General features: G+C 38.5%; 2 protein-coding genes across 8 annotated transcripts in view; one reads left to right on the forward strand and one right to left on the reverse strand.

The window, feature by feature from the left end:
- The window catches only part of STRADA (STE20 related adaptor alpha), a 424,012-nt gene that overhangs the window by 378,681 nt on the left and 24,620 nt on the right, over window positions 1–20,711 (forward strand). The window lies entirely within an intron of this gene.
- The window catches only part of TANC2 (tetratricopeptide repeat, ankyrin repeat and coiled-coil containing 2), a 372,265-nt gene that overhangs the window by 61,470 nt on the left and 290,084 nt on the right, over window positions 1–20,711 (reverse strand). For all 7 annotated transcript variants that reach the window (XM_066363072.1, XM_066363071.1, XM_066363070.1 and 4 more), the window contains one exon: window positions 16,954–17,561. In XM_066363072.1, the coding sequence (XP_066219169.1) occupies window positions 16,954–17,561 (608 nt within the window). The remainder of the gene's footprint in view (window positions 1–16,953; window positions 17,562–20,711) is intronic.

A 20,711-nucleotide genomic window follows, 5' to 3' on the forward strand; every position in this document is an offset into this window, starting at 1 on the left:
TTTGGGTGTGAGTGCCACGTTCCCGGACGGAGGAGCTGGGTCGGAGACTTGTCAGTAGTGACCCTCTATGTGGGTTATGACCAGAGTTTCTGAATAATCCCAGCTTCCCAAACAATAGCGCACGGGAAGTGCAAGAAAGCTGGCTTCCCTACACCTGGACCTGTCTGGGCGGGCACCTCTTGCCAGCCATACAGGCTAACAAAGCACACTCCTGGGGAAGAGAACTGCAGAAGTGGTGGGGGGAAGGGCACTCAGGCAGCTTGCAGACAGCCTCTGGAGGGCAGACCTGCGTAGTGCTGAGGCATACTAGACATGCCCGGAGGCTCATAGAAAGACACCTGAAAGGCAACTGGCTCCCAGCCCTGCCTGATTACGCTGGCAGCTCTGGCTGGCAAAGCCTTACCCAGAACCCTGATTGAGTTGAGTGGGGATAGAGAGGGGTTTTGGCATCTCTTAGAGCCTCTTGCTCTCCAGGCAGTGGCTGTGGCAACTTCACAGCAGGGTTCCAGGCTGTTGGTTCAGGAAGGAGAGATTTGGGGAAAGGCTCCATGAAAACGGACTCTCCCATTGTTGGAGCCTGCAAATGCTAACAAGCCCCGCCTACCAAAGAGACTGAGGCCTAGTTTATGTCATCACCATAGCAACACAACAGCAAATCTCTGCCTAAGAGTGCCACAGGGGCAGAACCTGGGGTACAGCGCCACCGGCCAAAAGAGAGAGAAGAAAGAAAAAGGAAGAAGATAACTTCTCAAAACCAGGAAAAATCCAGTCTTTATAACTTATTCCATTTTTTTTCTTGTATTTTTTATTATTTTTTTTTCCTTCCACCTTGGTCATTATATCTTCTTTCCATTTTATTCTTTTCTTTTCATTTTGAACATTATTACCCATAGGTGTTATATTTTCCATTCTTTTTTTTTCTATGAGTGTTACATTCCAAAAACTTAACTCAATTTTTTTTTCTCTCTCTCTTTCTGTTTCTTCTTTTCTCTTTCACTTTTTCTCTCATTTGAATCTCACTCACAAACAAATTATTTTATTCTGGACTCAAATTTTTTCTTTGTGGCATTTTGTGTGCTTTTTACTTTGCTTTTTATCTCTTTAGCCTCTCCCCCAACTCCAGCTCTTCATTCTATAGTTTTTGTGCCACTTAATACAATAGAATTTTCATTTTTTACTGTATTTTTTTTTCTTTTTTTCTTTTCTCTTACACTATTTCTCTCATTCGACCATCATTTACAAACAAATTATTTTATTCTTGATCTAAATTTTTTTCCTTGTGGCATTTTGTGGGTTCTTGCCTCATTTTTTGCCTCTTTGTCACTCCCTCCCTCCAATCCAGGCCCTCCATTCTACGTATTTTTGTTCCACTTAGCACAATAGAATTTTGTTTTTCATTGCATTTTCTCAAAAAAAATTTTTTTATCAGCTCTTATTAGTGTTATTAACAATACCACTTTCAAATGCCATTAAAGAAAAAGAAATAGAATATCATGGATACAAAATACAGTGATGTAGCTCAGATAGATAAAGAAAAAATCTATAGAAAAAAATTTCAATAGCTTAGAAACCTTGGATTTAAATGACAGAGAATTTAAAATTGAAGTCCTAAAAATACTTAGGGATATACAAGAAAGTACAGAAAGGCAATTTAGGGAGCTCAAAAAACAATTCAATGAACAGAAAGAATACTTCACCAAGGAAATTGAAACTATGAAAACAAATCAAACAGAGATAAAAAAAACCCCTCAATTCATGAACTGAAAAATGAGGTAACAAGCTTAGCCAATAGAACAGGCCAGATAGAGAAGAGAATTAATGACATAGAAGATAGGCAATTCGAGGTACTACAGAGAGAAGAGGAAAGAGACTCATGAATTTAAAAAAATGAGATAGCCCTACAGGAATTGTTTGACTCCCATCATAAAGAGCAACATAAGAATAATGGGTATATCAGAAGGAGAAGAGAGAAAAAATGGAATGGAGAACATATTCACACAAATAATAGACGAGAACTTCCCAAGCCTGTGGAAAGAACTAAAGCCTCGAATTCAAGAAGCAAACAGAACACCAAGTTATCTTAACCCTAACAAACCTACTCCAAGGCACATTATAATGAAATTGACACAAACCAATGACAAAGAAAAAATTCTCAAGGCATCCAGGGAAAAGAATACAAATATAAAGGAAGGCCCATTAGCCTGAGCCGGCAGTGGCGCAGTGGATAGAGCATTGAACTGGGATGCAGAGGAACCAGGTTCGAGACCCCGAGGTCGCCACTTGAGCGTGGGCTCATCTGGTTTGAGCAAAAGTTCACCAGCTTGGACCCAAGGTCGCTGGCTCGAGCAAGGGGTTATTTGGTCTGCTGAAGGCCCGTGGTCAAGGCACATATGAAAAAGCAATCAATGAACAACTAAGGTGTTGCAACGCGCAACAAGAAACTAATGATTGATGCTTATCTCTCTGTTCCTGTCTGTTTGTCCCTGTCTATCTCTCTCTCTGAATCTCTCTGTAAAGAAAAAAAAAAAAAAGGAAGGCCCATTAGATTATCAACAGATTTCTCAGCAGAAACTCTGCAAGCTGGAAGAGAGTGGATCCCAATATTTAAAGTTCTGAAAGAGAGGAACTTCCAGCCAAGAAAACTATACCCATCAAAGCTATCCTTCAAATACGAAGGAGAAATAAAAACATTCACAGATACAGAGAAGATGAGGGAATTTATCACCGGAAAACCCCCACTTCAGGAAATACTATAGGGGGGTTTCCGACCAGACACAAAGAACAAAACAAAACAAAACTACAAGTAAAAGCTCCATCAAGATCGCAATAAAAAAAATCTGTGACAAAGAAACAAAAAAAGGGAGAGGACAAAGATTAACAGTAGCAAAGGAGGATGGAGTGCAGAAGCACTCATGAGATAATGTACAATGAACATGATATGTACGCTTTCCATTACTTAATGGTAACCACCCCTGAAAAAACCAACACAGAAGTATATGGCTTGAAAAAAGAAGTAACAGAGAAAAGAAGTATGTATTACAAACAAACAAAAACAAATGATAGAAAAATAAAAGAGAAGAACCAAACAAGATATAAAACTATCAGAAAGCAATATATAAAATGGCAATAGGAAACCCGCAAATGTCAATAATTACACTAAATGTAAATGGATTGAACTCACCAATAAAAAGACATAGGGTAGCAGAATGGATTAAAAAAGAAAATACAACTGTATGCTGCCTACAAGAAACACATCTAAGCTACAAGGATAAAAACAAATTCAAAGTGAAAGGTTGGAAAACAATACTCCAAGCAAATATCCAAAAAAAAAGCAGGTGTAGCAATACTCATATCAAACAATGCTGACTACAAGACAGCAAAGGTAATCAGAGACAAAAACGGTCATTTCATAATGATAAAGGGGACATTGAATCAAGAAAACATAACACTTTTTAATATATATATGTACTAAACCAAGGAGAAGCAAAATATATAAGACAGCTACTGACTGACCTAAATAAATAAGACAGCTACTGACAGCTATGACAAAAATATAAGGTCTACCGGAAAGTTCTGTCTGTTTCTATCATAACAAGTTTCGACATGTAAGCACATGTTTATTTGGCGCACATGTGCCTATTTTTATCACTTAATGTATACATACTGACGTAGCAAATTAACTAAAACAAAGTTGATTCACGTTAGTCTTATGTGTGAAGCGATAGTGTACCCATGGCTACTGATAAAGTTCATTTACGCCACTGTAATTTTTACGAATTTCAACAAGGAAGAAATGATACAGAAGCATGTCTGTCGCATCCACCATATTCCCCGGACTTAGCACCCTCCGACTATCACTTGTTTTTGTCCTTACAAAATTTTTTGAAGGGCAAAAAATTCAAAAATGAAGAAGATATCAAACAAGCACTGGTTCAATTTTTCGCATCAAAAGATAAAACATTTTTCAAAAATGGGATATACAAATTGCCCTCACGCTGGCAAGAAATCATTAATAATAATGGCAATTATATTATTTAATAAAGTTTATTGACAGTAAGAAAAATTTGTATTTTGTTTTATTCCAAAAACAGACAGAACTTTCCGGTAGACCTTATACAATCATACTTGGAGACCTCAATACACCGCTGATGGCTCTAGATCGTTCATCCAAACAGAATATCAATAAAGAAATATTGGCCTTAAATGAAACACCAGAACAACTGGATCTGATAGACATCTACAGGACATTTCACCCCAGAGTGCCAGAGCATATACATTTTTCTCTAGTGTACATGGAACATTCTCAAAAACTGACCATATGTTGGGCCACAAAAATAACCAACAAATTCAGAAATATTGAAATTATACCAAGCATATTTTCTGATCATAAAGCTTTGAAACTAGAATTCAACTGCAAAAAAGATGTTAACAAACCCACAAAAATTTGAGAACTAAACAACATACTTTTAAAAAATGAGTGTGTCTCGGCCTAGCGTGCGGAGGACCCGGGTTCGATTCCCAGCCAGGGCACACAGGAGAAGCGCCCATTTGCTTCTCCACCCCTCCGCCGCACTTTCCTCTCTGTCTCTCTCTTCCCCTCCCGCAGCCAAGGCTCCATTGGAGCAAAGATGGCCCGGGCGCTGGGGATGGCTCTGTGGCCTCTGCCCCAGGCGCTAGAGTGGCTCTGGTCGCAATATGGCGACGCCCAGGATGGGCAGAGCATCGCCCCCTGGTGGGCAGAGCGTCGCCCCATGGTGGGCGTGCCGGGTGGATCCCGGTCGGGCGCATGCGGGAGTCTGTCTGACTGTCTCTCCCCGTTTCCAGCTTCAGAAAAATGAAAAAAAAAAAGAAAAAAATTTAAAAAAATGAGTGTGTCAAAGAAGAAATAAACACAGAAATCAAAAGATATATACAGGTAAATGAAAATAACAATACAACATATCAGAATCTCTGGGATTCAGCAAAAACAGTAATCAGAGGGAAGTTCATATCACTTCAGGCCTATATAAACAAACAAGAGAGAGCTGAAGTAAACCACTTGACTTCCTATCTTAAGGAACTAGAAAAAGAAGAACAAAGACAACCTAAAACCAGCAGAAGAAAGGAAATAATAAAAATCAGAGCAGAAATAAATGAAAGAGAGAACAGAAAAACTATAGAAAAAATTAATAAAACAAGGAGCTGGTTCTTTGAAAAGATCAACAAAATTGACAAACCCTTGGCAAGACCCACCAAGGAAAAAAGAGAAAGGACTCATATAAACAAAATCCAAAATGAGCCCTGGCCGGTTGGCTCAGTGGTAGAGCGTCGGCCTGGCGTGCAGGAGTCCCGGGTTCGATTCCCGGCCAGGGCACACAGGAGAAGCGCCCATCTGCTTCTCCATCCCTCCCCCTCTCCTTCCTCTCTGTCTCTCTCTTCCCCTCCCGCAGCCAAGGCTCCACTGGAGCAAAAGTTGGCCCAGGCGCTGAGGATGGCTCTGTGGCCTCTGCCTCAGGCGCTAGAATGGCTCTAATTGCAGCAGAGCGACGCCCCAGATGGGCAGAGCATCGCCCCCTGGTGGGCATGCCGGGTGGATCCCGGTCGGGTGCATGCGGGAGTCTGTCTGACTGCCTCCCCGTTTCCAACTTTGAAAAAATACAAAAAAAAAAAAAAAATCCAAAATGAAAGAGGAGAAATCACCACAGATATCATAGATATATAAAGAATTATTGTAGAATACAATGAAAAATTATATGCCACCAAATTTAACAATCTAGAAAAAATGGATAAATTCCTAGAACAATACAATCTTCCTAGACTGAGTCATGAAGAAGCAAAAAAGCCTAAATAGAACCATAAACAGAGAGGAAATAGAAATAACTATTAAAAACCTCCCCCAAAATAAAAGTCCAGGGCCAGACAGCTATACTAGTGAATTCTATCAAACATTCAAAGACTTGGTTCCTATTCTACTCAAAGTCTTCCAAAAAATTAAAGAAGAAGCAATACTGCCAAACACATTTTATGAGGCCAACATAACCTTCATACCAAAACCTGGCAATGACAACACAAAAAAAGAAAACTACAGACCAATATCTCTAATGAATACAGATGCTAAAATACTAAACAAAATACTAGCAAATCGAATACAACAACACATTAAAAAAAATAATTCATCATGATCAAGTGGGATTCATCCCAGAATCACAAGGATGGTTCAACATACGTAAAATGGTTAACGTAATACACCATATCAACAAAACAAAGAACAAAAACCATATGATCTTATCAATAGATGCAGAAAAGGCATTCGATAAAATACATCATTTTATGTTTAAAACACTTAACAAAATGGGTATAGAAGGAAAATATCTCAACATAATAAAGGCCATCTATGATAAACCATCAGCTAACATCATATTAAATGGCATAAAACTGAGGACTTTTCCCCTAAAATCAGGAACAAGACAAGGTTGCCCACTCTCTCCACTCTTATTCAATGTAGTGCTGGAAGTTCTAGCCAGAGCAATCAGACAAGAGAAAGAAATAAAATGCATTCATATTGGGGAAGAAGAAGTAAAGGTTTCACTTTTTGCAGATGATATGATCCTGTACATCAAAAACCCCAAAGACTCCATAAAAAGACTACTAGAAACAATAAACCGATACTGTAAGGTCACAGGATACAAAATTAATATACAAAAGTCCATTGCCTTCCTATATGCCAACAATGAAACATCAGAAAATGAGCTAAAAAAAAACAATCCCCTTTATGGTTGCAACAACAACAACAACAAAAATACCTAGGAATAAACATAACAAAGAATGTAAAGGACCTATATAATGAAAACTACAAAGCATTGTTAAGGGAAATCGAAAAAGATATAATGAAATGAAAAAATATCCCTTGTTCTTAGATAGGAAGAATAAATATAGTCAAAATGACTATATTACCCAAAGCGATATACACATTTAATGCAATTCCCATCAAAATTCCAATGTCATTTTTTAAAGAAATGGAACAAAAAATCATCAGGTTTATATGGAACTATAAAAAGCCCCGAATAGCCAGAGCAATCCTAAGGAAAAAGAACAAAGCTGGGGGCATTACAATACCTGACTTCAAATTATATTATAGAGCCACAATAATCAAAACAGCATGGTATTGGCTGAAAAATAGACACTCAGACCAATGGAACAGAATATAAAGCCCAGAAATAAAAACCACATGTATATGGTCAAATAATTTTTGATAAGAAAAGAAAAGAAAACCTCTTCAACAAATGGTCCTGGGAAAACTGGAAAACCACATGCAAAAGAATGAAACTCAACTACAGTTTGTCCTCTTGTACTAAAATTAATTCAAAATGGATCAAAGACCTAAATATAAGACCTGAAACAATAAATTACATAGAAGAAAACATAGGTACTAAACTCATGGACCCTGGTTACAAAAAGTACTTTATAAATTTGACTCCAAACGCAAGGGAAGTGAAGGCAAAGATAAATGAATGGGACTACATCAGACTAAGAAGCTTTTGCACAGCAAAAGAAACTGACAACAAAACAGACAGCCAACTAAATGGGAGATGATATTTTCAAACAACAGCACAGATAAGGACCTAATATCTAAAGTATACAAAGAACTCATAAAACTCAACAACAAACAAGCAAACAATCCAATAAAAAAATGGGAAGAGGACATGAACAGACACTTCTACCAGGAAGAAATATATACAAATGGCCAACAGATATATGAAAAGATGCTCATCTTCACCAACTATTAGAGAAATGCAAATCAAAACTACAATGAGATACCACCTCACACCTGTTAGATTAGCTATTATCAACAAGACAGGTAATAACAAGTGTTGGAGAGGCTGTGGAGAAAAAGGAACCCTCATCTACTGTTGGTGGGAATGTAAAGTAGTACAACCACTATGGAAGAAAGTATGATGGTTCTTCAAAAAATTAAAAATAGTACTACCATATGACCCAGCAATCCCTCTACTGGGAATATACCCCCATAACTCAAAAACACTGGTACGTAAAGACACATGTAGCCCCATGTTCATTGCAGCATTGTTCACAGTGGCCAAGACATGGAAACAACCAAAAAGCCCTTCAATAGATGATTAGATAAAGAAGATGTGGTACATATATACTATGGAATACTACTCAGCCATAAGAAATGATGACATAGGATCATTTACAACAACATGGATGGACCTTGTAACATTATACTGAGTGAAATAAGTAAATAAAAAAAAACTAAGAACTATATGGTTCCATACATAGGTGGGACATAAAAATGAGACTCAGGGACATGGACAAGAGTGTGGTGGTTACTGGGGGTGAGGAGGGGAAGGGAGGGAGTAGGGAGAGAGGAGGGGCACAAAGAAAACCAGATAGAAGGTGACAGAAGACTTATGTTTTCTCTGAACCTATGTACCCTGATTGATTAATGTCACCCTATTAAAATAAAAAAAAAATAGTGCCACTTACTATTCTTTTGTTCACTAATTAATTCATTATTAAAATATATATAATGAGTGCTTACTAAATGCCAGGCACTCTATTAATCATCAGAAAGACCAAGGTGAGCATGATAGAAAATGTTCCTGTCCTCACTTGAGCTCAGTGACATTCTAGAGGGGAAAGTAAACCAGAGAGGAATATTCACATATAAAAATTAACAATAGATTGTGATAAGTGTTAGAAAGTAAGAAGGTTGCTATGATAAAGAAAACCAAGAGAAACTTACTTATATAAGGTGACAAGTGGAAGTATCTGAGGAGGTGGCATTTAAGCTGAGTTCTGAAGGAGACATGAGTGATCTTGCCATGTGATAAGCAAGGGAAAGTGAGCTCTAGATGGAGGCAATTGTTACATGCACAAGCCCAGAGATGGGAAGGAGTTTAGCAAGTTCTAGGAACTGGTTACATGACCAATTATGTGACCAGGAAATTGTGCGTAAGAGGGAGAATGAACAAGCTCAATTTAGAGAGGTAGGCAGAAGCTGTCTTTGTAATACCAGGCTTTGAAAAATCTGTCTTTGATTTTATTCTACCACAACAAAAAACCATTGAAGAATTTCAGGAGGAGGTTACATGGTCTGATTTGTGTTTTTAAAAATCACTTTGGCTGCTGCTGGTGAAATGAAGTGAAGAAGAGATCAATTAGGAGGCTAAAGCAATCCACACAAGAGCCACAAGAAAACATAAGTCTTCTGTCACCTTCTATCTGGTTTTCTTTGTGCCCCTCCTCTCTCCCTACTCCCTCCCTTCCCCTCCTCACCCCCAGTAACCACCACACTCTTGTCCATGTCCCTGAGTCTCACTTTTATGTCCCACCTATGTATGGAATCATATAGTTCTTAGTTTTTTTTTATGGCTTAGTGTGGTAAAGAGATGGAAAAAAGTGGATACTTACAAGTAAAATTTGGTAGAGCCAACTAGATATGCTACAGTGAATACATGTCTCAGCCATGGGTTCTTATGGTTGAGAGACTATAATAAGACCATTAGAGTTGATTTTACCAAAGGTGGAGATCTATCTACTTTCGAAAGTCTCCAGAGACAGCTGAGTAACTTGCTCTACTCACAAAAAGACAATGTGCTTTCATATCCCATTAATCTGGTGATAACTTCTTCTGATTGCTGTGCCATGAATCTTCATTTGACAACCTAGGAAAGCCTGTGGGATGCCCTGCTTTTCATTCAGTGTTGCTTCAGAGACTCATTATTAACAGAACAAATTAGCCTCTATTTCCTATGCAACTTTCCTTACAGTCGGCCCCCTTATCCGAGGTTCTTACTTTTCATGGTTTTAGTTAGCCATGGTCAACCACTCTCGAAATATTAAATGGAAAATTCCATAAATAAAGAATTCATAAGTTTTAGACTGCATGCTATTCTGAGTAGCATGATGAAATCTCATGCCACTTAGCTCCGTCCTACCCAACATGTGAATAAAACACGGTCCTTTGTATCCACACTGTATATGCTACCTGCCTGTTAGTCACTCAGTAGCCATCTCAGCTATCAATTTGGTTATCAGACATACAGACCATATTCACATATTTTTTATTACCCTATATTGCTATAATTGTTCTATTTTATTATTAGTTACTGTTGTTAATCTCTTACTTTGCCTAATTTATAAATTATACTTTATCATAAGGTTTGGTCTTGTCTACAGTTTCAAGCACCCACTGGGGTCTTGGAACATATCCTATGTGGATAAGGTGGGGACTACTATGTCAAATTTTCCTAACTACCTGCTCTACTTCTCTCCATTTTGGGATTTTTAGGTGAAGTTGTTTTAACCAGTATTTGCTATATTGGGCATACTCATCTTACAAAAAGATTACACACACACATGTTGGAGCAAAAGTAGGTTTGCAGTTGTTCATATGGAAATAATATAATAAAAAATAATAATATAAGAATAAACTGTTTCATGTACTCACAACCGTAAACCCACTTTTAATTTTTTTCTTTTTTCCTTTTTTACAGGGATAGAGAAAGAGTCAGAGAGAGGGATAGATAGGGACAGACAGACAGGAACAGAGAGAGATGAGAAGCATTAATCATCAGTTTTTTATTGCAACACCTTAGTTGTTCATTGATTGCTCTCTCATACGTGCCTTGACTGCGGGCCTTCAGCAGACTGAATAATCCCTTGCTCGAGCCGGCGACCTTGGGTCCAAGCTGGTGAGCATTTTGCTCAAGCCAGATGAGCCCGCGCTCAAGCTGGCGACCTCGGGGTCTCGAACTTGGGTCCTCCGCATCCCAGTCCGACACTCTATCCACTGCGCCACCGCCTAGTCAGGCTGTATACCTACTTTTGCACCCTATACATACATATCTATATCCATACCCATATAATTTATAAATTTTTAAACATATAAGCAATATTATTTTCTCATAGCAGTATCAACCAATACAGGAGAGTACAAGTCCTTTCTGTGTCTTCATAGTTGGCTCTTTTTGCATGCCTGTCAAATCATAAAATGATGCTCTCTCTTCATCTTATAAGCAGAACTATTTCTCTGTATGCTTATAAACTTAGCAAATTTCACATAAGCTTTTACAACAGTAAAAATAAGTAGTTCTCAGTTTTAAATGTACTGGAGAAGAGTTCTGATTACCAGCTCTTCCCAAATTTAATTTTGAACATTTGAGAAAGGAAAAAAATTGCTATTCCTGCCCATATTCAAATGTATGAGAGTTTTAAAGACAGAAAGAGTTTGCCTTTTTGATTAATAGATGTGGGTCTCATAATTTATGCTTGAGACTTGTTTGGAGGTTCTGGCAGGGGAGCGCAGCTACTTGTATACCCTTGACCGAAGAACGGTCCTCTCCTCTATTGGGGAAGGTTGTCCTCTTCGAGCATGCAGCTTCAGGAAGGACGCACACAGAGTAGTGAGGGAAAAAGGGGACCCCTGCCTAGCCAGCCAGATCAGCTGAATCAACCCTGGTGATCAATGGGGTGACAGATGTCACAGCCAGATCACCCTCACATCCCCATAATTTATGCTGAAAGAAAAATGTTTTTGTTTTTTGTATTTTTCTGAAGTTGGAAACGGGGAGGCAGTCAGACAGACTCCCGCATGCACCCGACCGGGATCCACCCGGCATGCCCACCAGGGGGCGATGCTCTGCCCCTCTGGGGCGTTGCTCTGTTGCAACCAGAGCCATTCTAGCGCCTGAGGCAGAGGCCATAGAGCCATCCTCAGTGCCTGGGCCAACTTTGCTCCAATGGAGCCTTGGCTGCAGGAGGGGAAGAGAGAGATAGAGAGGAAGGAGAGGGGGAGGGGTGGAGAAGCAGATGGGCGCTTCTCCTGTGTGCCCTGGCCGGGAATTGAACCCGGGACTCTTGCACGCCAGGCCGATGCTCTACCACTGAGCCAACTGGCCAGGGCTGAAAGAAAAATTTGTAAAGTAGAAGGACATTCAAGCATTGGCAAACCGAACACACTCCAAGACATACATTAGATTTTATGTAATCTTCCCTTGTATTATATCATAGGACCACTGCTACGGTCACTAGCATAATACTTCAAATTTGAGTCTCAAATTTACTCTTGAAGCTGATAGAGAGTTAGAAACTTAGAGAACAAGAAAAATATTTATTGATAAGTTAGACAGATCATCAATAATATTACAGATTAATGAAATCTCTCCCTGGAAATCACACATCCAAAGCATAACATCAGAAGAGTGATTTCCCCTTCGTGGTAGAAAAGAACTAGAAGTGAAGCAGATCTAAATCCAAAACAAAGACAGTTAATATTCCTAGGCAGGTAAGATCATCTACCAATGGTCAAGTACTAGTAAAAATTGTGTGGTATACCTCCCTTCTCTTTGCTTTAACTCTTCAGAATGGCCTCTTTTTTTCCCCTTAAACTGCTTCTCTGACACTCAGTTCTGTGGTGTAGATTTGGAGCACCAGGTCTCCAATGTGCAATTCACTGACTAACATGATCAAAATAATTAGGAAAAATCTCAACAGACCATTTATCATATTAACTCTGTTTACAAAGAATCAAGTAAAGACTCAACTATCCTCACAAGTTTAAATACAACTTGTGTAGCCTTTTCCCCTTTTCACTCACCATAAAAATTTGCTTCTCTTAATTTTGAGGAAATCAGGACAACCCAAATTAGGCTTCCAAATCACAACCTCAGGTTCTAGCAGCTCAGTACTCATTAAATAAAGTTCACAACAAGATTTATGTGTTTTCTTCAAACAGTTCAAAATAAGTGAGCTGAGTATTCTAACCTCTGTATTAAATTATATATATATATATATATATATATATATATATATATTCCCCCCCCCCCCATTCATACATATATATGTTGATCTCAAGCTGTTCCTGGGGGAGGGGAGACTAGGTACTACAAAAATAGTGAGGAAAGGAAACAGAAAAATTGAGTGGGGTTTATTTCAAGGATAGCCTAAATATGAAGCAGCACCACAAGGCTTTAAAACTAGGCAGCACTACTAGGCTGGAGGTCTATTAGCCTCAAATTTCAACTAGCAAAGTCATGAATAGGTTAGTTTCTCAAAAGCCTTATTTAAAATGCATAAATTGCTTCAAATGGGTTTTCTACCTCCCTCTTGGCATAACAGCAGAGATTAGTAATTAGTAGATTAGATTAGGGAGGTAATCTGGTATCTCAGTTTACAAAGGAATACAATATAAGACATTAATTTCAGAATACAAGAGTATGACAGTGATGAATACTATAGTGGGAAATAAAAAGCAGAATAAGGTGGTGAGGTCTCAGGTCTGTGAGGGCTTCAAGGAGCATACTTTTATCTTGACTGCAAATCCAAAATCTTACAAATTTTGATGTGATAAAAGATTTTTGAGGCCTTGGCCAAGTAGCTCAGTTTGTTAAGAGTATCATCATCATATGCCAAGGTTGCGGGTTAGATCCCCAGTCAGAGCACATACAAGAATTAACCAATGAATGCATAAATAAGTGGAACAACGAATTGATGTTTCTCTTTCTCAAAACAATTAAATAAATAAAAAAATTTTCTGAGTGACACTTTGCTTATAGTTTGATAAACACACATGTGTACATACACACAAATATCCTACACCCTGTTACCAAGCCAAGAAAAGATATCTATAACTCATTTCTTTCTGTGACAGTTGTATGTCTATGAAACACTAGGTCATTCCCTCTGGGTTATTAATTCTCTGCTCTGATTCTGGGACCACAGGAAGTCTGATATTTAAAATGAAGAAAACTCTTGTCTAAAGTGCAACACTGACTTATGGCTTTGTTATTTCTACTTTCCAGCATCATCCTCGAAGTACTGACTCTTTTTCAGCTTAGCAGAAGTACCTCCTTGGGTGGCCTACTTCTGATGAAGATCAACTACTGTACTTTTGGCTTCAGTAGAATATTCTCATCTGTGTCTAATGCCCTAATAAGGCCAAATAGTTCAGGGTTAATAAGTGATGTTGAAAGTCCAGGATAATGGACTTAAAGAGACAGAGATGCTCTCTTGCTTCTGAAAGTTCTCCTTACCCAGAGATCTGAATGGTAGGCACTGGCTTACCTAGTGTGATTTCAGAGGCACTGCATTGGTCTCCCCTAGTTTACTGAGACACATTGGATGCTACCTAGAGAAAATGGAAAGAAAGTAGAGAACAGAGGGGGAAATGATGCACAGGAAGTAGAGGCTGAAGGCCACAAGAAAGACCCTGCTTGGAGAGAGCCCTGCTAATCAGACTTGCCTGAAATGGAAAGCAATTAAAGCCATTTTCTTTGAAAGGCCACCTCGAGCTTTGCCAATAGCATTAAATTCTTAGTGAATTTCCATTTCATTGACCCAGGGGGCCTCAAAGCTCTGCGATCAATACTTTAGTAACAAAGCTGGTGCCAGACAGTGGCGGGTAGAAGACTGAATTCCAACTGAAATGAAATGTAAGGAAGCTTTTATGATAACTCTTGGTCCTACTATTTTATTTTCTGCTATTAAGTGATATATGATGATCCCTCAGCAGCCCTGAGTGTTATTCAATCACCAGGCAAGAGATTACAGGTACATCTCATTCTATTGCTATTGAGCTCCACTGATGCTGCATTTTTTAATGAAATGAAGACAAGGCCTCCACCAACAGAAAGATCATGACTCACTTTATTGTGGTGGTCTGAAACCAAACCTGCATTATCTCTGAGGTGTGCCTGTACTCAGCATTTGAAGTTAGAAGTATTTGCTCTTCTTGTCTTGGTGTATCAGCCTGTTGCTGAAATGCTCCTGGTTAATAAACAATGTTGAGAAGGTAAGACTAAACTATGATATGGCTGTGTAAATACCACTTTTTCTCGTTTGGGAGCCGCTGAGTGTTTCATTTGTTGTAAGGATACTGTTAATTCAGTGGTAGTCTGGCTATTTTGAACCTCAGCTTTAAATCCTCTGAGATGTCCCAGGATGAAAGAGCAGATCAGCAAGCAAAGTTTCACTGGAAACTGATTTCAAAGTGTTCATACGCGATTCTTGATTTCTCTTTTTCTTAAAAATGTGGCTGCTAACCTTTTATGTTTAAGCATTGGTAGCAGTACTAGTGGATTTATAAAAATATCCTCTTGGGAATGCCATACAATTCAGAGAAGAGACTTAAACTCGGGTTTTTTTTCTTTTGTTTAAATCTTTTTTTTTTTTTTTAAATTTATTTATTTATTATTATTTTTTATTTATTTATTCATTTTAGAGAGGAGAGAGAGAGAGAGAGAGAGAGAGAGAGAGAGAGAGAGAGAAGGGGGGAGGAGCTGGAAGCATCAACTCCCATATGTGCCTTGACCAGGCAAGCCCAGGGTTTCGAACTGGCGACCTCAGCATTCCAGGTCGACGCTTTATCCACTGCGCCACCACAGGTCAGGCTCTTTTGTTTAAATCTTATGCCCCAAAATGCTAACAGCAGAAGACTGGTGCTGCCTATCCAATTAACCAAAGCACTGAGCTAAGGTGAACCTGAAGGGTCCATTACTGCAAAGAGAGGGAAGGAAAAAGGACATTTCCTAAACACTTTGTACTATGTACTACTCTAGGTATTATGCTAACTACATGACTTCACTTAATTCTCAACAACTTTAGGAATTATTATCCCTTTTATGTACATAAGAAAACGGTTTCAGAAACATGTAACTTTCCAAAGGTCACAGTTCCTAGAAGAGGTAAGATATATATGCAGGGATATTATCTGACTCAAAAGTTCATGTTCTTTCTACCAGTCTGTTTCTTTAAGTTTCCCTCTGAGAAAAAATACCAGGAAATCTGCCTGGCTTGGTATCGTCACCAGAATCTGGAACTAATTTTCTAATGAATCAGCATGAAGTAGGCTGAGTAGCATGCCCACAAGTGTAGTTATTTCTAATAAGGCTGGAGGAAGAACACGCCAGGAGAGTAATAAAACCTCAGCACGACCAGAGAAGTTTAGTCTCTCTGATGAGTCACGGTGAAAGGCATAGTCAAATATGGCTTATTTTCTTTTTGAGCCAGAATAAGCTCTGCATTTGCAAGCTATGTTGTTGGTGTCTTTTCTGTTTCCAGGAAATTAGAAATATACTTGCTTTTGAAAATACCAACTTTATTCAAGGAATAATTCTTTAACTGTGGTAGTTTGGAGTAGTAGAGAGCATATGCCCCTTAGGATACTAGAGCTCCAGATTCTACCCAAGAGAATGGGAAACAGTTTTATATTCAGTCTGGTTTGCTGAGCTGAGAAAGTCGTAAGTCAAGGTCAAGCTCATCAGGAAGAGTGCTGGGGGAAATTGGTGCTGTCTGCCAGGGCTGAAGGACGGGAGTGGTGGCACATACAGTCTATTTGCCATCCCTCTTCTCATCCCTTCTTTCTAAAGGCCTCTATAGTACAATGGAAATAACGACACTTTATTTATCTAAAGACTAAATAGTCTAGCAAGTAGCTAGACTAGCTGATTGCTTCAGTTGGTTACTAGTCTTTTTCACCTATGAGATTACATTTTCCACTGTGAATCTTAGCGCTGGCTGGGCTTTAATGGGATTAGTCATTGGTGACTTTAACAATGATATGGGCTTTAAAGGGCAATCACAATTTTAAAATGATTCTGGCTCTAAGTCAAAGAGATGAATAACATATAAACTTTTCTTCATATCTGAAGAACACTGAGGAAGTCTGTTAAATGACTAAATTAATTATAGCCTGGGATCACCAGTGTGACCAGAGACATTTAGGAAAATACAGGAATGTATGGGCGCATTTTTCACATCTATGCAGATTTTGAATCTCAAGGAAATAACATTGTGAGAAATTAATCTCATTATAGCCTTGTCTTGAGAAGAAACAGATATTTCCATTATGTGAAATATTCAATGGAGAATATTTCTCATTGCTTTCAATATCCATACTCCATGAAATAAATACAAAATAGGCTCAGAAGTGCTTATTACAAATCTGTGGCTTACCTGGGATCACAGAGAAATTTGGTTTTCTCTCCTTCTTCTCTCCAGATAAGCCATTCTCGAAAAGAAGGATGTACAAACATACGAGTCATGTCTCTGCGCTTGATTAGAAACATGGAGAGGTTCTCCATTCTCTGCTGAAAGTCCTCCCATTCTAGTGTGCCTTCAATGCTACCAGCATTGATGGCCTGGAAGATATGTTCATCAGTCAGTGGGTGGAGAGAGGCCACTGCCACATTCAGGAGAGGCATCACCCGGTCAAAGGAAGACTGGGTTGGGAACTTCATATTGCACTGGAGTAAATAAACCTCAGAGAGTGAAACAGGAACTACTTTGTAGCTAGAGCTCTTTAACACTAGATAGCCTTTTTCTATGAGGTCAAATGTGAGTTTCAGGTATAGATAGGACCCTTGACTGAGGGTCTTGAGATGAGAACTGAGTTTGCCAAATGTAGTATTGTCCATTTTGCCATTAAGTGAAATGTTATTCTGGATCTCTGAGCTGCTGTGTATCCGGTGCAGGATGTAAGCCTGCAGGTCCTGGTCTATGGCTTCATTCTCTTCTAGTCGATCCAAAAATATTCTATGGAAAGGCAGCAGCTTGGTAATTTCCTAAAACAGATGGAGAGAGATAGAGAGAAAGACCTTCAGTTTCCCCTAACTTTTATGATAAACTATGGGGTCCAAAAATTTATTCTGAATTTCTGAGTGGCTAAAGAAAAGAAGAAAACATAACCAAGTATTAGTATGCATGGATAAAACAAATTATATAGTTGCACAGGAGGAACATTCTTTCTAATACTGAGACTTAAGATAATTTTTTATGGTTCTTTATAAAAGATACTTTAGGAGTGATTTAATTGGTCAATATGGTAAATAACACTCCTAAAATAAATAGAAAATAGAGTGCCACATAACCTTTTTGTTGTAATATTTCTCAGTGTAAACCATGGCATAATGTCAAAGTAAGAGAAATGCCTAAGGACTCAAAGAATGCCATATAAAAATGTGGCTTTCTAACCCTCCAAATAAAATGAGGCATTTTAATGTAGCCCTTCTGAAATGACTTAGCCCAAAGGAAAATTTCTAATAGTGGAAAGCATGGTACCTTGGTGATCAGCTTAGACATCATATTGGGGAAAGGTGCCATATATGGCTTTGTGGTGACTCATGCTCTGGATTCCATCTTATCTGTTTACAGACTGTTCCTCTAAGTGTCCACTCTCTTTCCTGCTATCAATTTCTTCTCCTCCACTGGACTGCACAGACAAATGACCCCAAAATTCCTCCCTCTGTTCCCATTTTTAGTAAAATTTCACATAAATGTTTTTGCTCTAATTCTTGTTTGTCTCTAATTCTTCCCTTCCCATTCTCTCCTCCATCTTTTGCAAGCAGATTTCAACACCATCACTTCACTGAAATGGTTTTATGAAGGTTATCAATAACCTTCACCTTGCCAAATCTAGTAACTAAGGTGCAGTTCTCATCTTCCTCAGCCTCTCAGCAGTGTGTGACACAGGATCACACTTTTCTCCTTGAGTCATTACTGCAGCTGCCTCCCATACCAAGTTCCCCTAGTATTCCTCTTAGCACACTGGCTACTCCTACCCAGGCTTTTCTGCTGGCCCCTCTTTCATTTCTCAGTCCCCCTGGGCTCAGATCTCCATTCTTTTTACCTAGCTACTTGCTCCCTAGAACAGGTAATATTGTTCTGTGGTTCTAAATATTATCTATATGCAGATAATGCCTAACTTTATATTTCAGTTTAATCATCTCCCCTGGGCATTCATCTTTTATGCCTGCTAAACAGTTATACCTGGATGCTTCACAAACAAACTTAAAAGGGACCAAATCAGAACTGCTGAATTCTGTCCCTCTCCACAAAACCTTCCCATGTCAGTAAATTGTATTACGACCAAACTGTGGGAGATATCTGTGCCCTTTCTCCTTTCCAGCATTTGCCCAGTTACTCACCAAAACCCCATGATTCATTCACGAATCTTCTCTCTTGCTTGCACCCATATTCAACCCATCATCAAGTCCTTTAGATTCTCCTTCAAAATTCTGTCCAAACATGCCCACTTCACAGGGTCTCCACCATCACCGCTCTGGTCTAAGCCACCATCACCTTCTACCTGCACTTCTGCTTCTATTCTTTTTTTTTTTTTTTTTTTACAACAGCACAAGTCATACAATTTCAACAATCACAAAGGTACACTTCACCAGTCTCTGAGCACTTAGCCCAAATCGCAAAATGTCCTCAGCCTTCTTTCTAGCCACGGGAAAAGCTTCCCGGGGTAGGGCAGTGCTTCCAGCAAAGCCACCCCCACCCCCATCAGGGTATTTCTTGATCCCCTACATTTTATTATCTACATAGCCAGCAGCCGAAGAAATCTCTTAAAAAGGTAAATCAGATCTCATCACTTTACAAGGCTCCTTGAAGAGGCCTTTCCTATCTGCCCTCTCCAAAGTGACTATCACTCCCATTTTCCCTTTATCCTATTTTATTTGTCTTCAAGCACTAACACTGCCTATATTTCTAATATATATTTATTTTTTCTCTTACTTATTCTTTGTGTTCTTCACTAGAATATAAGCTTTATGAGGGCAGGAAAACTGTCTTTGTTCATTGTTGCATCCTTAGTTCCTAGAAAGTGCCTGACACACCTGAAGAACTTAAGAAATGTTTGTGGAAATAATGATCAATATGAGGGCTCATTTTTTAGATCTATAAATTATTTCATTGTCAGAGCTGAATGAAAATAATTTTAAAAAATTCTTGATTAAAGTGAAAGAAGTATCAGAGAAGTTTGTAAAGACAAAGAAATTTCAACTTTGTATATTAATATGTATGTCTCCTGTTCGTTGGCACAGCTGAAAGATTAAAGTCATCTGCTCACCAAGTTATACCTAAAATGTCTTTTGAGATTGCACAAGACATTCTATAAAAATATAAACGAGGATAACATCTCCTAAACATATATTTAGTGAAATTAGTCAGAGATTGTGTTCCTGGAAGTTTCTTTTATTTATCCTTCGTTTTTAACAATCAAGCTACTGACTGATAATGGTAGATTACATAATTTTTATTTGTAAAGATGCATTTATGTTGATTCATCCATATCCTTTAATTCAAATTACTTTGAGATTAAAAACAAACATCTGCAAGGTGGTGGCCAGGTTCAGAAGTACAGTTTTTTATCACAGAAGGCATAAAGCTACTTGGTTAATATATAAGAATAATACTAAGTGCCTGGAGGGCGGAAAGGAGGGAAGCTAACACTATTTTCTGTATATTAGCAATTGTTATGAGGGAGTTGCACCAAATACAGTAAGTCCTCAATTAACTCTGTCAATAGGTTCTGTGACTTTAAGTGAAACAACATATAATGAAATAAATTTTACCAATGGCTAATTGATTTAAATAAGAATTAAGTTCTGATGACATCTCATCAGTGTTATAGCTAAACAACATTGAACGAAATGTTATTTGAGGATCTGCTATAGTGGGATAGGTGTATAATATGTGAGATTTTAATGTTCATCAAAAAGATAAGATTGTTAGGGGAAAAAAAAGAACATTGAGAAACCCTGTTCTAAACCAAGTGTGAATATGTAAAGAATGGGAGATACTAATTTAGCTACAATGAGAATGGCAGAGAAGATGGGGTCATTTACCCTCACACCATCTGTCTTTACAGGCTCAGTTTCATATTCCTAGTTCACTGTCCAGGCCATTAAGTGAGCAGAGAAGGTAATTAA

This window comes from Saccopteryx leptura, chromosome 2 (genome assembly GCF_036850995.1).
Source record: "Saccopteryx leptura isolate mSacLep1 chromosome 2, mSacLep1_pri_phased_curated, whole genome shotgun sequence".
Taxonomy (NCBI): Eukaryota; Metazoa; Chordata; class Mammalia; order Chiroptera; family Emballonuridae; genus Saccopteryx; species Saccopteryx leptura.